This window comes from Natator depressus, chromosome 3 (assembly GCF_965152275.1).
Source record: "Natator depressus isolate rNatDep1 chromosome 3, rNatDep2.hap1, whole genome shotgun sequence".
In the NCBI taxonomy this organism is placed as follows: Eukaryota; Metazoa; Chordata; order Testudines; family Cheloniidae; genus Natator; species Natator depressus.
The window spans coordinates 38,969,915-38,988,503 of NC_134236.1; the positions used below are offsets into that span (position 1 = coordinate 38,969,915).

An 18,589-nucleotide genomic window follows, 5' to 3' on the forward strand; every position below is an offset into this window, starting at 1 on the left:
ATATAAAAATGTTATTTTCTTATTTTGTTCATTTGTTTGCCAGTACACACACACGGCAGGGTTTTCTAAAGCATTCAGGCCTCACCAAACTCTGCTCCCACTGGAATTATTATCCCAGCCATACAAGAAGAAAGACAAGATGCAAAGGATGTGGGCAAATTAGAATGCAACTTTATCAACTCATCTGGGAAATACCTGCCAATAAATCGTACAGTGCAGATCTGTTCTTTCCTTAATCCTTTCCACCTACCTGGGAAGGGCTGCCATCAGCCCCCCACACTGATATTACCCCTTGTGGAGGCCTTAACACCCTCCCCTGATATGAGAACTAAGAGGGGGGCATTAAAGGAGAGCTGTCTTTCTGCTGTACCAGATGTAGGAACCCCAGCCCCGCTTTGTCATCTTTCTTAGGGGCCACCTTCCCTTAAGTCCTCTTCCGGTACTGGACATCTGTCACAAGGTAAGAGCAGCAATTATTTGTGCTGCCTCCTCTCTGCCCTCAAACAGTTAATTATTCCCTCCCAAACATCAGTGATAAATATATTCACTCCCCACTTGGACATGTGTTCCTTATCTTTCCTTTCCAAGGTGACCATGGGCCAGTCCAACTCTGACTCAGGTGATGACCCGAAAGGATGGGGGGATGCTTAAACGAGGGATAACCCTTTTTCTTCCCACTGGCCAGACAAAAAGCCCCTGCATTCAAGGCTGAGGGGAGTGCAATAGTAAAACTCCTGTTTACTGAGGAACAGAGTTAGGCCATGTCAAGGTTCCTTCCCCACTCTTAACTCTAGGGTACAGATGTGGGGACCTGCATGAAAAACCCCCTAAGCTTATTTGTACCAGCTTAGTCAATTCTACAGAACTCTCCCATAACATAATAATAAAAATAGGCGCAGGCCACAAGATTCAGATCTCGAGCCAAACATTTCCAAAGTTCAGAGGTGTTTGGATTTATGGTTCTGATTTGAACCACCTAGGATTTAAATAATTTGCTAATACTCATAGGATTGTATTCTGGTTTTATTAGCACTGTTACTGTCCTTCCACAGCACATTAGTGTGTTGCATTGTGAATAATGTGTTAAATGTCAACTTGTTTTCTATTTTACATGAAAAGAATAAAATGTATATATGCACAGCTAAATTATATCACATTTAGTAATATTTTATCATTTGTTTAATATCCTTTTCATATTAAGATCTTCTAGTCCTGTTTACAATGTAAAGAGGTACATAACGTGATGCATATAATTTAGCACAGCATATTACTGTCTGAATTATTCAAAGTTTTTGCAAACATATTTACAATTAATCCATAGGGTCCTCAAGGTTTTTCTGCTGTTCTTTGCACTAGATTCAAAATGAATCAGGCTTCAATGACATATCTAAAAATGACCAGGTAAAGTGGAATTATTGTAAGATTCCTGTATATAATGAAAACAATCTAAAATTTAATTGTGTAATTAAACTGGTGCTTCTGGTAACAAACTGATAATTATCTTTTAATGACCCTATAAATCTAACCTAATCTAATTGCTATTTAATATCTCACCTGAATTTATAGTAGGTTTTTGGTTTGTTTTTCAATGGAGAGTATGGAGTAAATTTTCAAAGTAGTTTACGATGCTCTTCCTGTTACTAAGAGGAGTTCTATGCATAATTCTGCTTCATGTAAAACTGCTTCAAATATAAAGATAATGATAATACTTGGCAACTTTATAGCACATTTTGTCCAACTATACATACCTTGCATTTTAAAGATATTCATTAAACATCACAATACATCTGTAAATCAAGTATTGTTAACCCTATTTTTACTCATTTTCTTGGTTGATTTCTTCCCTACAAGGATTGGAGTACAATTGATTCATAGATTGTAAAACCAAAAGGGACCACTATGATAATCTAGTCAGCCCTCCTGCATGACATGGGCCACAGGTCTTCCCTGAATTAATTTCTGTTTGAACTAGAGAATATTTTATAGAAAAATAATCCAATTTTGATTTTAAAAAGGCAAGTGATAGAGAATCCACTAACACTTGGTAAATAGTTCCAATGGTTAATAACATACACTTTTAAAAATGTGTGCCTTATTTCTACTGTAAAATCTCTGGCTTCTGCTTCCAGCCATTGTATATTGTTGTATCTTTGTTGGCTAGATTAAGGAGCCCTCAATTATCAAATTCCTTTCTCATGTAGGTACTTAGGGCTAGATTCACAAGGGGGACTTAGGTGACTAAAGGGGCAGTTAGATACTTAAATCCTCAAATCTAATCTGTAGGCACCACTGGCATTCACAAAACCACACTTAGCTACTGCCAAAAGTCCCTCAGTACCTAAATTTCTGCAGTGGGCATGTGTAAAGCTGCCTAAATCCTGACACCACAGAGCTGTTCAGCACCTAAATCCCAGTGAGATTCATAAACTAAGCATTCACCTGTTGGGCTTGAGCCAGTCTGTGTTCTCAGAACACACCTAATCCACACAAAAGAGGAGGAGGAGGGTCTTATACCCAGTATCCCAGTGGTTAGAGCACTCATGTGGAATGTGGGAGAGGCAGGTTCAAATACCCACTCTATCTGATTTGAATCAGGGACTTGAACCTAAGTGTTCTTGGGTGGGTATCTCTCAATCCTTTTCAAGCTGTTCCATTGGGTATAAAATACATAGCCACTGTCAACACTGTCAACAGACACAATTAATATGTAATTTATGTAACCAATCATAACTACCCGATCCAGTTCGAATGTTGAATGTCAAGAATCGAATACTCCTGCAGAAAACTCTTTGCTGTTAATCCATAGACTAAAAACGTGTGCAAAAATTCATTGACTAAACAACAGATAAATACACACAAGGAAATAGAGTTATGCAAACAGGTATTCATTCAATCAGAAGAAAGAGATGTTGAATTCATCATATATGTATATTATTCATTATTTATTAGTTGCACACCTCTATTCATTATTTACATAGGTGAAGTGAAATACCACAAATTATTAAATATACTATTGTTGAAAAACTTTGTGTTCATAATTTGCAATATATATCAATAATAGGAGAAGAATTTCTTTTTTTTTTCATGTTGGAAAATGCTGGAACATGCTTTTTACAGTTGAGATATTTCCCTTCCCTCAACTTGATACACTACACAAAAATACTGAGGTCAACAAATTAACCACCATTCTCAGGCTGACTGGCAAGGTTAATTCTTCTGATCTTCTACTCATAGGATTATGTGACAACTGCCAACCTGTTGAGCTATACCATCAAAGAGAAAAAATTGTCTTGGAGCGTCTACCCATTTGGACACTATATCATCATTAATAAAAATAAAACAGAGAATGGCTAAAAATGTGACAGCCTTAATCAAGCTTTCTACATGCTCTCAGCTAGAGCCCAACATCAGACCTAACTTACAGTATGTAGTAACTTATAGCAAATAACATTTTTTGACCAAACAATATAAATGATTTATGAAATGAAGTTATCCAACGGCATCAGTACTGCAGGGAGCAGTTTCATTGGCTTCATGACTTTTTGCTACAGCTCTCATTGGATATAATATTTATATTGTATTTTCAAGAATCAACTCTATTACATTATTGTAAAAGTACAGAACAAGTATTTGCTGATGTAGCCGAGATATTTTTTGGAGGAAGCCAGCCTGGGAGAATGGGTCTACATAAAACAGAATGTTTGGATTCCTACATTTCATCTTGCATACAAACCAAATATTTCTGAAGTTCTAAAAAGTTAATTTCTCACCCTTACTCCTCCATAATTTCTCTTATCATGTGCATATACACTTACTGGTTCTCGCAGAATTTCCTACACAACTAGAAGCAGGAAGTAAATGTCTTGGATTTGGCATTTAATATTAAATTTTTGTGTTTGAAATTGTTGAACACCAAGCCTCTAGACAACTGAGAGAGAGAATATTTTCTCTTCCTATTCCTTACACTGACTTCAGGGATTCTCATGTACATGCTAATAGAAGGCTTTCGCCCAGACATTCTTTCAAAGTATCCTTTCTGTAAGATAACTCCCTCACTGTGGAACCCCAATATTCATGGGCTTCTGAACTTTTTTTTATCCTTCTGTTAGCATCAAACAGCAAGTGCAAATCATAATCCTAACCAATTCCAATTCAAGGGCAACCTCCTTTTGGTTGAATTGTCCTTGCCACTGTCGCACAAATTGGTGGTTTCCACCCATTCACTGAGATACACTCCCATACCCCCCATATCATGGATATATCTCCCTCTGTTCTCTCTTGATGTTACTAGATAGAGAGATGCAAAGATGCAATTCTGTCATGATATTCAAAGACTTCTGTGCAGGTCACAAAACATTCAGTCATCCTATCCTACACTCAGCTGACAACCAGATAATTATCTGTGAACAAGGCAGAGAGAGGGGGGGAAACGTAAGAAAGGAGTACAGATAGAGAGACTAGGGAGTGCTGGTATTCCATCCTGGAGGATCAAGAAACAGTAAGGAGGTCTAGAAACAGCATCAAATTTAGATACAAAGCCAAATTTGAACATTTTGTGTTCATTATGGGCCCAGTATCTCTCTTCCTTGACCAATAAAGAAACCATAAAGACACTGTGATTTATTAATTTGAGCTTTGCTCATTAACAGTCTTGTAATTAAATCAGAGAGGGATTTGACAAACTCAAAACTCCATGTATGAATATTCCATAGATATGTGCTTAAGGGAAACTCATGAGGGTTCACTGAGTCCCTTGTTAAAATTCTGACTGGAGTTCACCCCATCCCTCTGTCTGGATAATATTAATTCTTCTATGTCAAGGATGACTTACCCCTGAGGCTCCTGAAAATAGTTCTGAAGAGCAAATTTTTTGTCTTTGGATTACAAGTGATAGGTATTTCAAGAAACTCCAGGTGAAAATGGCCCTGTTGAGAGATAGGTCTGAAAGGACTAAAACCCCACCTGTCCAAATTACCCTGCACTCTACTATTGATACTTACAATTTCAGCAAAGTACAATTAATTATGTTCTCTTGCCAAGGGCTGTTTCCTCCTCTCCTTGGTTATGGTTATAGGACAGTGGTTGTTTTTCTTTGAGTTCATTGGATCCCACAGTGCCTGGCTCCTTCCTCTCTCTGCTGTCATATGCACCTTTTGAACATGGCCTTCTGACAGTCTAATTTTGTGTTCGTCTTTTAAAAAGAAATTAGCAACACACCACTTGTATTCCTCCTATCCTTAGCATGGCTACCACTGCCAGAAGAGATTTTTAAGAAGCATATATTGTTATCTTCTCCAGTTTCCAAAGCATTTTACAAATATCCCAATTTACATTAAGATTTCCTCCGCACCATCATAATATTTCATGTGAAATGAAAAGAGAAGCTTCCCAGTAACCTTTGTTCTCGGCATTATAAACGCTTTACAGTTCTGCTCTTAAAACAAGAAGCTATCCTGGAGCTTAATGGAATGAATTAGCTCAGCTGGAGTAAGTAATTAATCAGAAATATGACTGAAAGGGTTCAGAATTCTACATGTACATGTCTTGGAATGCTTGTCTTAAAAGTTAACACACAATAGATCAGAAAGTAATTTTTCACAAACTGCCATTTTGACTTTCATGGCTTTATTCACAATATTTCTGTGAGAATACAATTGCCAAAAAATAACTGAAATATGGATGTATTTATTATAAAGATCAGGTTACACGAAACGGCACCTGGAGTATTGTTTTACTGGTTTATAATACAACACTTCTGAGTCTCGCTGAAGAGTCTGTACATTTTCTGTGCCAAGCCTGAGAGTGTTGGGAATTAAGGTTCTGAAAGGTGCATTTCTCCAGATAAGTCCATGAAAAAGAGGGCAAGCAGAAGCATATGGCAAGTCGACATCTAGGCTGACTATGGAGGAACCATGGCTGACAAAAATTGGGAAGGAGCTTTCAGGGGGCTTCAGTATCGGAGGTATAGAACTGTCAGAAAGTTGTAAAAAAAAGTTTATAAAGTTGGAAAGGGAAGTATGTGTACAAGCTAATGCTAAGATATGTCCTGTAGTTGTCAACATAAGATTTGCTGGCTACTGAAATATGCAGCCCTTCTTCACTGCCAGCGATATTACTATGTAATACTAAATTTCAGACACCATTTTTGCTGCTAGTGACTGCCTTTGAGGAGAGGACCATCCCAGCCGAGAGCTTGCTAACACCTAATCTTACAGGTGTTTACTTTATGAAGTAAAAGAGGGAACTCTGGAGACTGAAAGGCTTGTATATTTCTCATTGCTCCACATTCCCTGACCCAATTGGCATGAAATACTAGATTAGGGTAAGTTTGTGTGTATATGCAGAGCAGGGTGGAACCTAGGGATGGGTTCACACTGAATCTTGGGCCTTGCAGTGAGGGGCCAATTGAACTGCTTTGCTGGAGACTCCAGACTGGCTTGAAGAATGAATGGGTGAAGGATCATCATTCTACTGTTTTTGTCTAGCAGTCTGTTGAATTCAAAGGAGAGACAGTTACACACAAAGTGAATAATTGTCCCTTCACTTAGATATCTCCAAAATTTTCCAGGACAACAGATTTTGAGACTCAAAAATAAGCACAGCAGAAGTGTATCATTAAAAAAATAGCTACAGAACCGTTTTATTCTTCCTTGTTATTTTCCACTTTAGTTATATACTATCTACTTTTCACACAGCTGACAGATAGGACAACTGTGCGGTAGCTCAGAAAGATCTATAATTTCTTGAAGAAATTATGTGGGAAGAATACTTTACAGTGTGAACACATGTAGTCTCAACATCTCCCAAAAGCCCAAAGATTTTTCAAGCGCGCTCTCAAGACACTTTGAGGAACAAATCAATGTGCATACAAATGTAAAAAAAAAAAAAGAAGAAGAAGAAGAAGTTAAAATAAATGCATTAGTTTCATTCTGTTCCTAGCACTAGTGTTGGTTCTATCCAGCTTTTCACTTTAAGTCACACCCATCTGTGAGGTCAACTATCAACTTGAATCCTCAATATAAAACAAAGCACAAATCTTCTTAAAGACAATTTCCCATTGCTCTGATGTAAGTCAGTCTTTTTTCCAACAGCAGTGGACAAGTGAGGCTATCAGTATAATATATTTTCCCACATCAACATCCCTCTTCTCACTGTCTAGGACGTAATACAAATGCACAAGTTTTCCGGTTGATAATCTTATATATCGTAACACACACATACTTACCTAAAATGACAGCAGAGATTGTTTGGAATGGAAATGGCAATCTACCATGTCTTCAGCATTAACACACAGAAATGGTGAGTAACTTAAAATTACCAGCCAAAAATTGTGCAAAGAGTTACCTACTAAAGTTATTATTAGAATGAAATATTTGAACACCTGCTAATATTATTGACTCAGTAATTAATTTTATTGACTCTGTAATATCTATTGTATATATTTATGGTATATATAAATGGTGTATATACCATTTTAAATATACTTTATTATAAGCAATAGAGTCCATGGTGGATTAGGTGGCCCGAAGATGCTAGAAATAGGGGTTCTGTGGGTGCTGCCACACCCCCTGGCTTGAAGTGGATTCCATTATATACAATTTGGGTCAAATGCTCTCAGCATCCCTGCTATAAAAATTGTTACAGCACCCCTGAGGTGGCCTACTGGTTAGCACCACCACCAGGTGGTTAGTGCCACCTCCCAGAGGGAAGGGTTTGCAATCCTAGTCCTCCTTTAATCAGGGGTGTGGTGAGGTGTACAGAGGTTTTGGGTCACTCCTGTAGTAGGGGCAGTGGTAGGGGAACCTGGGTCTGCCTACTCCACTGGGCTCTGACCCAGGGCCCTAGGACGGTCAACAATATCTAGCCCCAGAAGATGCCCTCTGAATTACCCTCCATGAGTCACTTCCTGCCACTGCTTTTCTCTCTTGGCTTCTGGTACAAAATAAGATGAAAAGGAAACCAGGTATCAGCCCTGTGATGCATGACCAGAAAGTGTTAAGTATAAGCATCCTGCAGGATAAATGACTCAAATTCAACCCTTAAAGATATATGGGGAGATAATGTTTGTGGTTTTGTATATTTACATATATATTGGTAGAGGTCAACAATGTAATCAAACAGTCCCGATCTATGCTGTATTCTGTTAATTCAGAGATCAAAAGGACATTTTAACATTTAAATGAACTGTAAATATAGGATATCACTGGGTTCATCTCTCTTTGAAATATATAGCAAATCATCTGTGAATGGTAGAAAAACAGGCAATTGCCTTATGTTAGTCTCTGTGAATAATTACCGGCGATACTTAGGAAATGGGTCCACTTCCAAGTCCACATGAGTGCCTATTGCTCGCTGAAGAACTACAAGCTGTCACAAGAAAGCCTAAAACTGTATAAAGATGTTTGGGTCCCAAACCTTTTTATCTCAGATCTGCTTGAGGCTTCATGCAGGGGAAGCCTAAGCCATAAGGACTGAGATCCCAGTCCTGACTGGGCCACCCTGAATATAAACATTGGACTATAACCTATGAACTATTTCTGAAAGAACTCTTTGCATCTACAAAGCTCACCATCTCTCCTATGAATCTGAATCTCAAGATTGACTCATGTCTGTATGTGTACTGATCTTTTAACCAATGCTCCCTCTCTTTTCTTTTTAAATAAATTTTAGTTTTGTTAATAAGAATTGGCTGTAAGCATGTATTTGGGTATGATCTGGAATATTCATTAACCTGGGAGGTAATGTGTCCGATCCTTTGGGATTAGTAGAACTTTTTTATATAAGATTTTCAGTAATCTTCATCATACTTGAGGTATCTGGGTGGAGGCCTGAGGCTGGGTTACTTTAAGGGAACTGTGTTGTCGGCTTCTGGGTAACCAGTGAGGTATTATAGAAGCTGTTTTGTGCTGGTTTGGTAAATGTAAGTATTGGAATATCCACCAGTTTGGGGGATTGTCTGATCCATTCTTTGCAGTTAACCCTAATTGAGTGACTTCAGTTGGTTCCCCTTGGGACTCCGGTCACAAGCCCCGCCTGGGCTCAGCATATGAGTCCAGTTCCCTCAGGGAGACTAATCTGGTGCCATTGTGAGGAGCCCTCAGGGTAGCTCAGTCAGCCGCCCCCCTTCAGAGCTGGGATGCTCCCTTTTCAACCCTTTCTCCAGTTGTAGCATGCTCTGCAGGGCTGGAGGGGCAGGACTACCTGGGGCCAGTTCTGTCTTTTAACCCCTTCTGACCCAGTATGTTTGCATAACCCATCACTATATATTCATATTGTATATACAATTGTCAAGTTTTGGCATGAGTCCCCTCCAGTTATATTACATCAAAAGTTATCAAGCACTAAGCTGCATGCCAGAGTGAACCCAAGAGGCAAAACAATGATGCAGTACAGATTTAAAAATCTAAACTAACTAGACTCAGAGATTGCTTGAAGAAAGCATCTTTTCCCAAGCAACCAGTTCGCTTTTCCCAAGCAACCTCTGGATTTGTTTGCTTGTTAAAGCAATAGCTTTTACAGGACTGAATTCCTCTTTTGGCGTCTTTAGCCCTGCGACGTCCCCTTTCCCCAGCACCATCTCCCATAGCATAGTATATTTTTGATGTGCTGGAGATATGAAATGGTGTGTTTTGTAATAATGGAGTGTACTGTGCTCGGGTACCACCATTAGGAAACCAGCACATATTATATTAGCCATGCTAATTTGCACCAGGGGCTGAACCAGTTCCCCAGCAGCTTGGGGAATTTGGAATGGGGAAGAAGGAAAGCCATCTCTGTCCCTCCTCCATCACGTGCCCCCAGAGCTGGTCTAGTGTATCTGGGGATACAGCTCTAGCTGATCAGCTTTTAATTTGCTTACTGTACATAATGGTAATATTCTATTAGCAAGATTTTAGAGTCCAGAGATTATCTGAATTAAATGAATACTATGAGACTAATTCTGCTTCCAGAACAGCAGTGTAACTCCCATTCAAGAGAAATATATCTTTATATCTGAGAAAAGACTCAGGCTGAGATGGATTTTGTCATCCACATAGTGGTGACAATCTGGGAGCTCCTAGTTTTGAGGTTTAAGATTTTTCATTTAATCGAGCAAGGTTCGCTCACAACATTTTACACTGGCATAACTCTTTTGATGTCAACAGAGTCACTCCCAATTCACACACACGAATGTGTATTATGAGAACAGAATCTGGCTAGCTGCTCTCTTTTTAAATTAAAACATTAGGCATAACAAGAGGATGAACTTAGTCCTTCTGAACAGAAGTTTCATAACCAGGTTTATTCAAAGAATCTCCACAGGATAATGTATTGATTTTCCACTTATTACAATCAGGGTAACTTGATTATAATATTCTTGTTGGAACATCTGTTCTCTGAGCTGTCACAACACGTGCTAGTCAGAGAGCGTGCTCATAGATAAATCCATGTTTACATGATTATTAGACTTGCTTCTGTATTCAGTATATTCAGTATGAGATTATTAAAAATCTAAAATTGATATCCAAGTGACAAGCAACAATCACTATCTTCTTATCACTAATTCAAATATTTGAATCAATATCTGGTTACAAACTGAATTGGAAAAAATTAGAACTGCTCCAAATCTACCAGTTGAAATGTAGAGGGGCTTTCTCTCCATGGAATTTCCACAGGTAAACTAATGCAATTGTGTACCTAGGTATAAAAATCTCAAGAAATATTAACTAGTGAAGATAAATTGAGATGTTATACTCTCTCAAATCATTAGTGTACAAATAGGTGGCATCCTCTCTCCCTGAACCTGTGAGGAAGGGTTAACACAATAACAATGAATATTCTGCCTAGGCCACTTCAGATTTCGAGGAGCCTACCTGTATTTATCCCAAAATCTTATTTAAAAAAATTTAATAGCATTATTAGAGCCTTCCTGCAGGGCCCTGATCAACGTCCACAATTATCACTTAACAAACTCCAGCTCCCTGTAACCAATGGAGGCACTGCGCTCCCAGACCTACAAAATCACAATTATGATTTTATTATGTCACAGATATCAAACCAATTCCAACATGCTAGCACCCTTATACCCACATGGGTGGAAACTGAATGTGTATTAATGAATTATATTCCCCCTGCAGGTCTCCTCAGTTTCTTTTTTTGTCTGAGGGAGAAAAACAAGGTGCTTACAGGGGTGGCTATCTAAAGGGTCTGTAAAAGCGGGAAAGAGTCCTGTGGCACCTTATAGACTAACAGACGTATTGGAGCATAAGCTTTCGTGGGTGAATACCCACTTCGTTGGATGCATTTGCATAAAGGGTCTGGCCTATCTTAGCTAAGAGGTTTCAATTTCAACATTGAAATCATGCAAAATCACCTACCTAGGGTAACCAAGATTTGCAAGTCATTTTCCCAATTAGACAGTGATGAGGGCTTTGTCCATTTTCTAACACTGAAGCAACCTTATAACCTGCCACCCTCCGTGGAGTGGTAGTACTTACAACTAAGATACTTGCTAACATATCAGTTTGGTACGGATGCCCTAGGACTGCCAGAGGCCACACAACTACTGGGAACCTTAGAAATGCTTCATAAACAGCCCAGGTCCATGTCCACTAGGTATACTTTGCTAATGAAAAAGAATCTCATTAATTTGGTGTTCATGAAAGAATGGGAAGGGAAGTTATCAGAGCCCTTAAAAGAATCCAAATGGCAGAGCATATTACATAACGTTAAAAATGTCTTTGTGGATCTCAGGTTATGTTTGATACAACAAAAGATATTATTCAAAATTTACTGGGACGCCAAAGAGGTTGCACAAGATGAAGGCCTTAACTTCTGATGTTAGCTGGCACTGTAACAAAGAAGAAGGAACCCTGATGCACATACTATGGGACCGTCCAATAGTTAGGCAGCTGTGAAAAGAGATGGACTCAAGAGTTAAAAAGACTGTCCAGCTTTCAACAGTCAAACCTCAGCCAAAAATGAGGCCCTATAAACTGGGTTTAACTCTGCCACAAGATTTTGGTTCTTGAGAGCTGCAATAGTCACCAAGTACATGATTTTACAAAAATGGAATTGTGGGCTTATGCCTAGGGCCCTACCAAATTGACCAAGGGCAGCCCTGCAGGGAAAGATCAAATCCTGTCCTGCCCCAGCCCTGCCTGGACCAGCAGCTAGGAGCCCCCAGCTGGGGTGCACCCAGCAGCACAGGGAAGATCGGATCCAACTCCACAAGCCTCCTCCAGCTGCAGGAGGGCTCTGGAGCTGCTGGTTCTGGTCTGGTTCCCCTCCCCACCCAGAGCAGCTGTGCAGGGGATGGACAAGTCCTGTCCCTCCCCAACCCAGCTGGAGCTGGGAGCCCCCTTTGCTGGGGTACGCCTACGAACAAAGGGACATCAGATTTCATGGGGAAGGGCTTATTTCATGGTCCAGGATGTGTTTTTCATAGCCGTGAAATTGGTAGGGCCCTACTTATGCCCAAGAATAGAGCAGTAGTATTCCACTATGGTTGAGTTAGCAGCCAAAGAAAGAATAGCTTATTGCTGTAGAGAGCAATTATATGAACCTGAAGAAATTTGGACCCCATTTCTATATAAACATGTTGAGATGGCTTAAAGAATGCCAGACCTCCATTCCATTTAACCTCTCCTCTCCCTTTCCCCCTCACCCGCCCCAGTCCTCTCCTTGCCTCCCCCTCCTATTCATGTATAATCTTCTCCTATTTGATTACGGTTACCCCCACCCTAATATGTTATGTCTATGTAGTATGTCTGGTCTTGCTGCTTTGACAAGTTGCAAAATTGCATAGTTCCATAATTCTACTGGAGAGCCAGTGAAGCACGCAGTCTTTGAAAAGTACAAAAGTTGTAAGTCATTTGCATTTCTGTACTTTTCGTTGCCTTTTTCTTTCTGAAAATCAATTTTAAAAAATCACAAAAACATATTAAAATGTCTAAAATTTTCTATATGTTACACTTATTTTAGCAATAAAATGGCTGCAGTAATTAAGTTATGCATTACTTACCCCTGTTCTTTGAACTTCCAAGAAAATTGCTCTTTGAAACGATTTTTCCCATGCTGCCAACTCACTGCCAAGCTCTACATTAAAATAATGACTCTGGCCATGTCCAACCATGACACTGAAACAATATGGCCTCTGGTCTTCAAGCTCATAGTCCTGATGAATACCTAAATACAAGTTTGCTTGTAGCCAGCAATCATCAGCAAGCCAGAGCTGAAAGACATGTTTTAGTAAGTGATATTTCAACTAGTACTAAACAAATCATTAAGGCAGCATTGTCTTATGTCTTCAGCAATCAGAATGCCTGTTCTCAGTTCTGTTACTGACTCACTGTCAATTTAAACTGCTTTGTGCCTCAGTTTGTCTATCTGTAAAACTGTTATTTTAATACTTACCTTTCTCAGTGCAGTGTCATGAGAATCAATTAATGTTTGTAAAGGCTACTGCTCTCAGACCCTCTCATTCACAAGGTCAAAACAGACGATGTCACCTCTATTTCTCTTTCTATCATCTAATCTAATCCAGGTATTTCTATAGTTTGCAACATACCAATGTAAGCAATGCAATCCGTTATTAAATACAATAAATAGTTATATTTTTAAATGAATTAATATTTTCATGTGGAGGTAGGTGGGGGAGAGATGGAGAGGGTTGGGCAGAGAGACGTAAGACTTCCTGAAGGTGCAAGCAAGTATTCTGGAGAGGTACCATGGATACTGGAATTAGGATGTGAAAATGGATCAAAAGCTTCAAATTAAGGCTCTGACAGAGAGCTGGTGACTGCCACTGGATTTCTGGAGGAGTTTCTCAAAGAGAGCTCCAGAATCCTACTTAGTGAATCTAAGCTCTTGGGACTCCAAGCTGGAGAGAGACAGAGATACCTATTATCAGTGAGTTGGGAATAAAGATTTTTTTCAGATGTTCATGGGCATCTGCTTAGAAAGGAACAGTGTTTATATATTCTTTTACTTTATATGGGTGCATTTGAATTCGTGCTTTCCTTAACAATGTGAACAAACCTCCCATGTTAATATATTTTTGACACGTAAGCCATGCCTGCTTGGTGTGGTGCTCTGTCCTCCTCTAGTGGCGGCTAGACCAACTAGAGATTGATGAATCTGCTACAGCCATGGCTGAGAGAGCTCAGCCTTTCAGCTCAGACAACAGAGTTCATGCATTAAGATCCAGAGGTCCCAGATTTGATTGCTGCTGTTGGCAACCCAGCTGGAGTATCAACATGACACGTGGTGGCCCATAGAGGGAACTGAAGGGGGAAACGTCTGAAGCCCAGAATGCACTTCCCTGGCAAGGGAGAGCAGAGTATGTAAGGCATGCCTGCTTGGTGTGGCACTCTGTCCCGCTCTAGTGGTGACTAGGTCAAATAGGAATTTATGAGCTTGCTAAGAGAGGGGCTCTTTTAGCTCAGGCAGCAAGCTCCTGTATCAAGCACCAAAAGACTCAGATTCAATTCCTGTAGCCAAGGGTTTCAGCATTGCAGACAAAAAATTATTCTTTCAAATACATGAACCCAGCTGATTGACTAAATCAGACAATGAGGACTTTTGGTTGAAGCACCTAATCAAAATATTTTTATTTATGAGCTTATTTTGCATGTTCTTAATACAATATTTCTTTCAAATGTCTTTATAGTAGCATTCCTCTAAGCTAATAGTCAGATTTGAAAATAATTACCTGGTATAAATCCATTAAAGTTAGTGGAGTTTTAACAGGGATAAATTTAAGCTAATTATATTCTTATTTTAGGTCACATAGTTAATCTATATACCAATTGATGCAATTTATCTGTTACAGACATTTTGTACACTTAAAATTTTAAAAAGTTTTAAAAGTAAAACAAATTGAAAAAAAAAAACCCATCCAACAACAAAAAACTCTCTACAAATAAAAGTACTTTTTGGAACTTAAATGAACTCTATCTTACTTAAATTATGCCTTGCAGACACTGCACCCTGATGTGAAAAATAGAAATGCATAAAAAAAACCCAGAACAATCAAATGAGTTTCTTTCATTTTGCAATCTAAGTCCAATCATGTAGAACTCAGAGGTGATATACAGTGGAATTTGCTTATTATGAACTCAGCTACACAGACACCTATGTTTTCAGTGAAATGGAGAGAAATCCCTGAATTACTTAACTGCATGTCAGCTGACTTACACTCATTTTACAGTGAAGTTTCACCACTTATTATATAAGGTTTCTTTCCATTATAATTGGGTTTCACTCTGCTAAACTCATGGGAATGCAGTAATTTATCACAGGCTAATGCTAGAAATGACAATATGGTGTGGCAGAGGTCCTCCAGAGCAACACGTGCTGTTCTGAAACTGGAGGGAGTGAAGAGATACCCTGCAATCAATACAGGGAATAACAGGATCTCCTTACAATGAAGATTTTAGTGAACTAAAATACTTCATTATAAGAAGTTTTCAAATACTTCAGTTGGTTATTGTTTGATAAATATACAGAGAAAAGCAAAACTAGGTTTGAAGGCTACTATTAATTCCCATCTTCATTTAAAAAAATTATAAGGATGTTCTATAATTAAATCCCCAAATGGCATTTGAAAACATTTTCTTTACCAGTTTCAGATCATCTTAATGCTCTTGATTTCTCATCTATTTCTTTATTTCTGTTTGTTGACATGGAAGATGGGAAGAGTAGACAGGTGTCTGCAGTCAGGATCACATTTTTCTGAGGTGATCTTGGCTGAAATATTTTTTTTTTATCCCCACTGCGCCTCCCTCCAAGACTGCAGGTTAGGGTGGGGGAGAATACCCAAGTTCCAGCAAGTTTTGGGCAGGGGGAAGTCCCAAAATGGAAATAATAACCACGTCCCATTTCACATCTCTCCTATTTTACAGAAAATCTATTTTATAAATGTTTTAGAGATTTTTAATTTTTTTTATCAGGACTATTACTACTTGCATTCCCTCATATGTAATGGTAGCTTTGTTAGTTAGGAGTAACTGTACAGAATTCAAAGGGAGAGACACATTAAAACAAGAAGGCAAGATTTGGGTTTAAAGGACACTAGTGAAAATCAGGATACCTCTCTACATGAGTTAGTGAAATTGCAATATATGGGTAGGGGGAAAAAACTAACTGGGCTCAGACTCCAACACACACACACACACACACACCATAATTGGGATCAGACTTCAAAATATCCTAAAATAGCATCAGTATACATAAAAATGTAAGCTTTAAAGTCTGGAATCTCAGGACCTTCCAGTTATAGAAGCAAATGTTGTGTGTCTCATAGGACACCAGGAATTTCCCCTTTTCAATAGTAAAGAGCACTGCACTCCATCCTCTACGTACTTTTCTTATGGTCCAAAAAGGATAGACAGCTGTCCCTAATAGGGCAGATAGGATTTTCCTTTGCGTTGGAGAATCACTAGCAAGCATAAGACTGGCATAAGTTAACTCTGTGCCACCTGCTGCTGCCAACCCCTGGAGTAGTGGACATTCTGGAGGCTGTCAGAGGCACAGGGAGGCACAACCAGAGCTCCAGTGATTCTGTGAGCGGAACAGCCCCTGGGGCCATTCTAGCTATTGAAACAGAGACCTGAAGCTGTTGAAACTGACCTCCAGCTGCTCCTCGGGATTGGAAATTTGGGAGAGAGGGAGAGGAGTAGAGAAGAAGTATGCCTCTGTCTTCTCCTTCTGTGCCTGAGGATTTGGCCCCCTGGTTGTAGCTCTGCAGAGTCATGAGATATTGGGTGTTAAACTTCTAACTGCTGCAGAACTTAATATTGTCTGTCATGGGCGTTAGGCCAGTGTAAGTTTTATTTGTGTGGGGGGGTGTAATTGCACATTTAATGGGATAGAAGGAAACATTTAGTCTAGAAAAGAGAAGGCTGAGATGGGACCTGACAACAGTCTTCAAATATGTTAAGGGTTTTTAATAGATATTTAGGTCAGAAGGGACCATTATGATCATCTAGTCTGACCTCCTGCACAATGCAGGCCACAGAATTTCACCCACCACTCCTGCAAAAAACCTGTTATAATGAGGACGGTGATCAATTGTTCTTCACATCCATTGAGGACAGGGCAAGAAGTAATCAGCTTAGCACGCAGTAAGGGAGATATAGGTTGGATATTAGCAAACAGTTTCTAACTATGATGATATTTTAACACTGGAACAATTTACCTACAAAATTGTGGAATCCCATCATTGAAGGTTTTTAACATATTAGAAAAACACCTGTTAGGGATGGTCTAGGTTTACTAAATCCTGCCCCAGTGTAGGTTGGATGATCTCTTGAGGTCCTTTCCAGCCCTACTTTTCTATAATTCTATGATTTTCAGAGTGGGTTGAATTTTAACCAATGTCTATTTGATGCTGATGTTCAGTGATATGAATTTTCAGTAATAGGAAAAGTGCAGGAAAGAGAAATGTGTGGGTTAAATTAAATAAATCACATTATTTCATTTAAATATATGGTTATCACCACTACAAAAGTGATATGACTGTATGTATGTAAATGTATGTATTGAATGACACCACACCTGTGTACACTAAAATATACACAGAAGAATCCATACCCTGTAGAAAAAATAGTCTCCAAAGGCAGATTTAGCTTCTGGGTTTAGATAGGACATTTAAAGTTAGGCAAGCATCCAATATATCTAGTCTTGAGAATGGACTTTAAAAACTATTTACTAACTTACTTTCTACCTGCAACAACAACACAACTGTGCTAATTACAACGGGCTTCTGAAATCTTTTTAAAAAATCTTTTCTAACACAGTAGTTTCTCTAGTGCAATCTGGGTCTTAGAGGCTGTAACTGAGAAATTTTAATCTCTTCCAGAAATTAAGGTTTTTTCCATTTTAATTAATTTGCTCTAAATTTCTATCATTATCATTTATACTGAAGTGTCAACAGAAAGGAGGTTAAAGTGTTGTAGTTGAGCTTTTGTGTTTTAGCTAATGTATTCACCAAGACTGACAATTAAGCATTCATTTATTAAAATGTCAAGAACATTAAGAGTCGAGTCTAAGGTAGTTTATTTCCCACTTTTTTTTTTTTAATGAAAAAGCAACCATAGAATTTGCTGTAAGGATAGATCGTCCTTGAAATTAACCTTGCCAGAATAGTAAAAGAAGGACTGAGCATCAAATCAGCAATGGTAATAGTCTGATGAGAAAGAAAACACCTCTTTTTAAAAGGCACCAGGAGTATCTACATCGGAAGCATACAATCATTTTAGCCTGAACGTGTTTGAGAAGAGGACAAGGAGACAGAATCAATACTTTTGGGCAGATTCTCTGCCCTATTTTGCTACCACTGTGCTGTTCAGATGGTGCAAAGGCAGCAAAAGCCACCCACCATGGAGACAGAGTTGCATTAAAGCAATACAGGGCCCTAGACATACCCCCACATGGCTGTGCTCCTCCAGGCCCTGCCCAACCCCACTCCCGAATTGTTGCCTTGCTCACTACTTGAAGTGATAGTGACAGGAAAACCCTCCCGCCTTCCCACACTGGCTAGGGCAGCAGCATGGGGCTCTGCCTCCTCCCAAGAGTGGCAGCAGCTCTTCTCTTTCCATGTTCAACA

At 39.1% G+C, this 18,589-nt stretch overlaps 1 protein-coding gene across 1 annotated transcript in view; it reads right to left on the reverse strand.

Moving 5' to 3' along the window:
• Positions 1–18,589, reverse strand: part of SNTG2 (syntrophin gamma 2) — a 452,341-nt gene that overhangs the window by 34,838 nt on the left and 398,914 nt on the right. Inside the window, exon 14 of the mRNA XM_074947749.1 lies at positions 13,004–13,213. Coding sequence (XP_074803850.1) covers positions 13,004–13,213 — 210 coding nt within the window. The remainder of the gene's footprint in view (positions 1–13,003; positions 13,214–18,589) is intronic.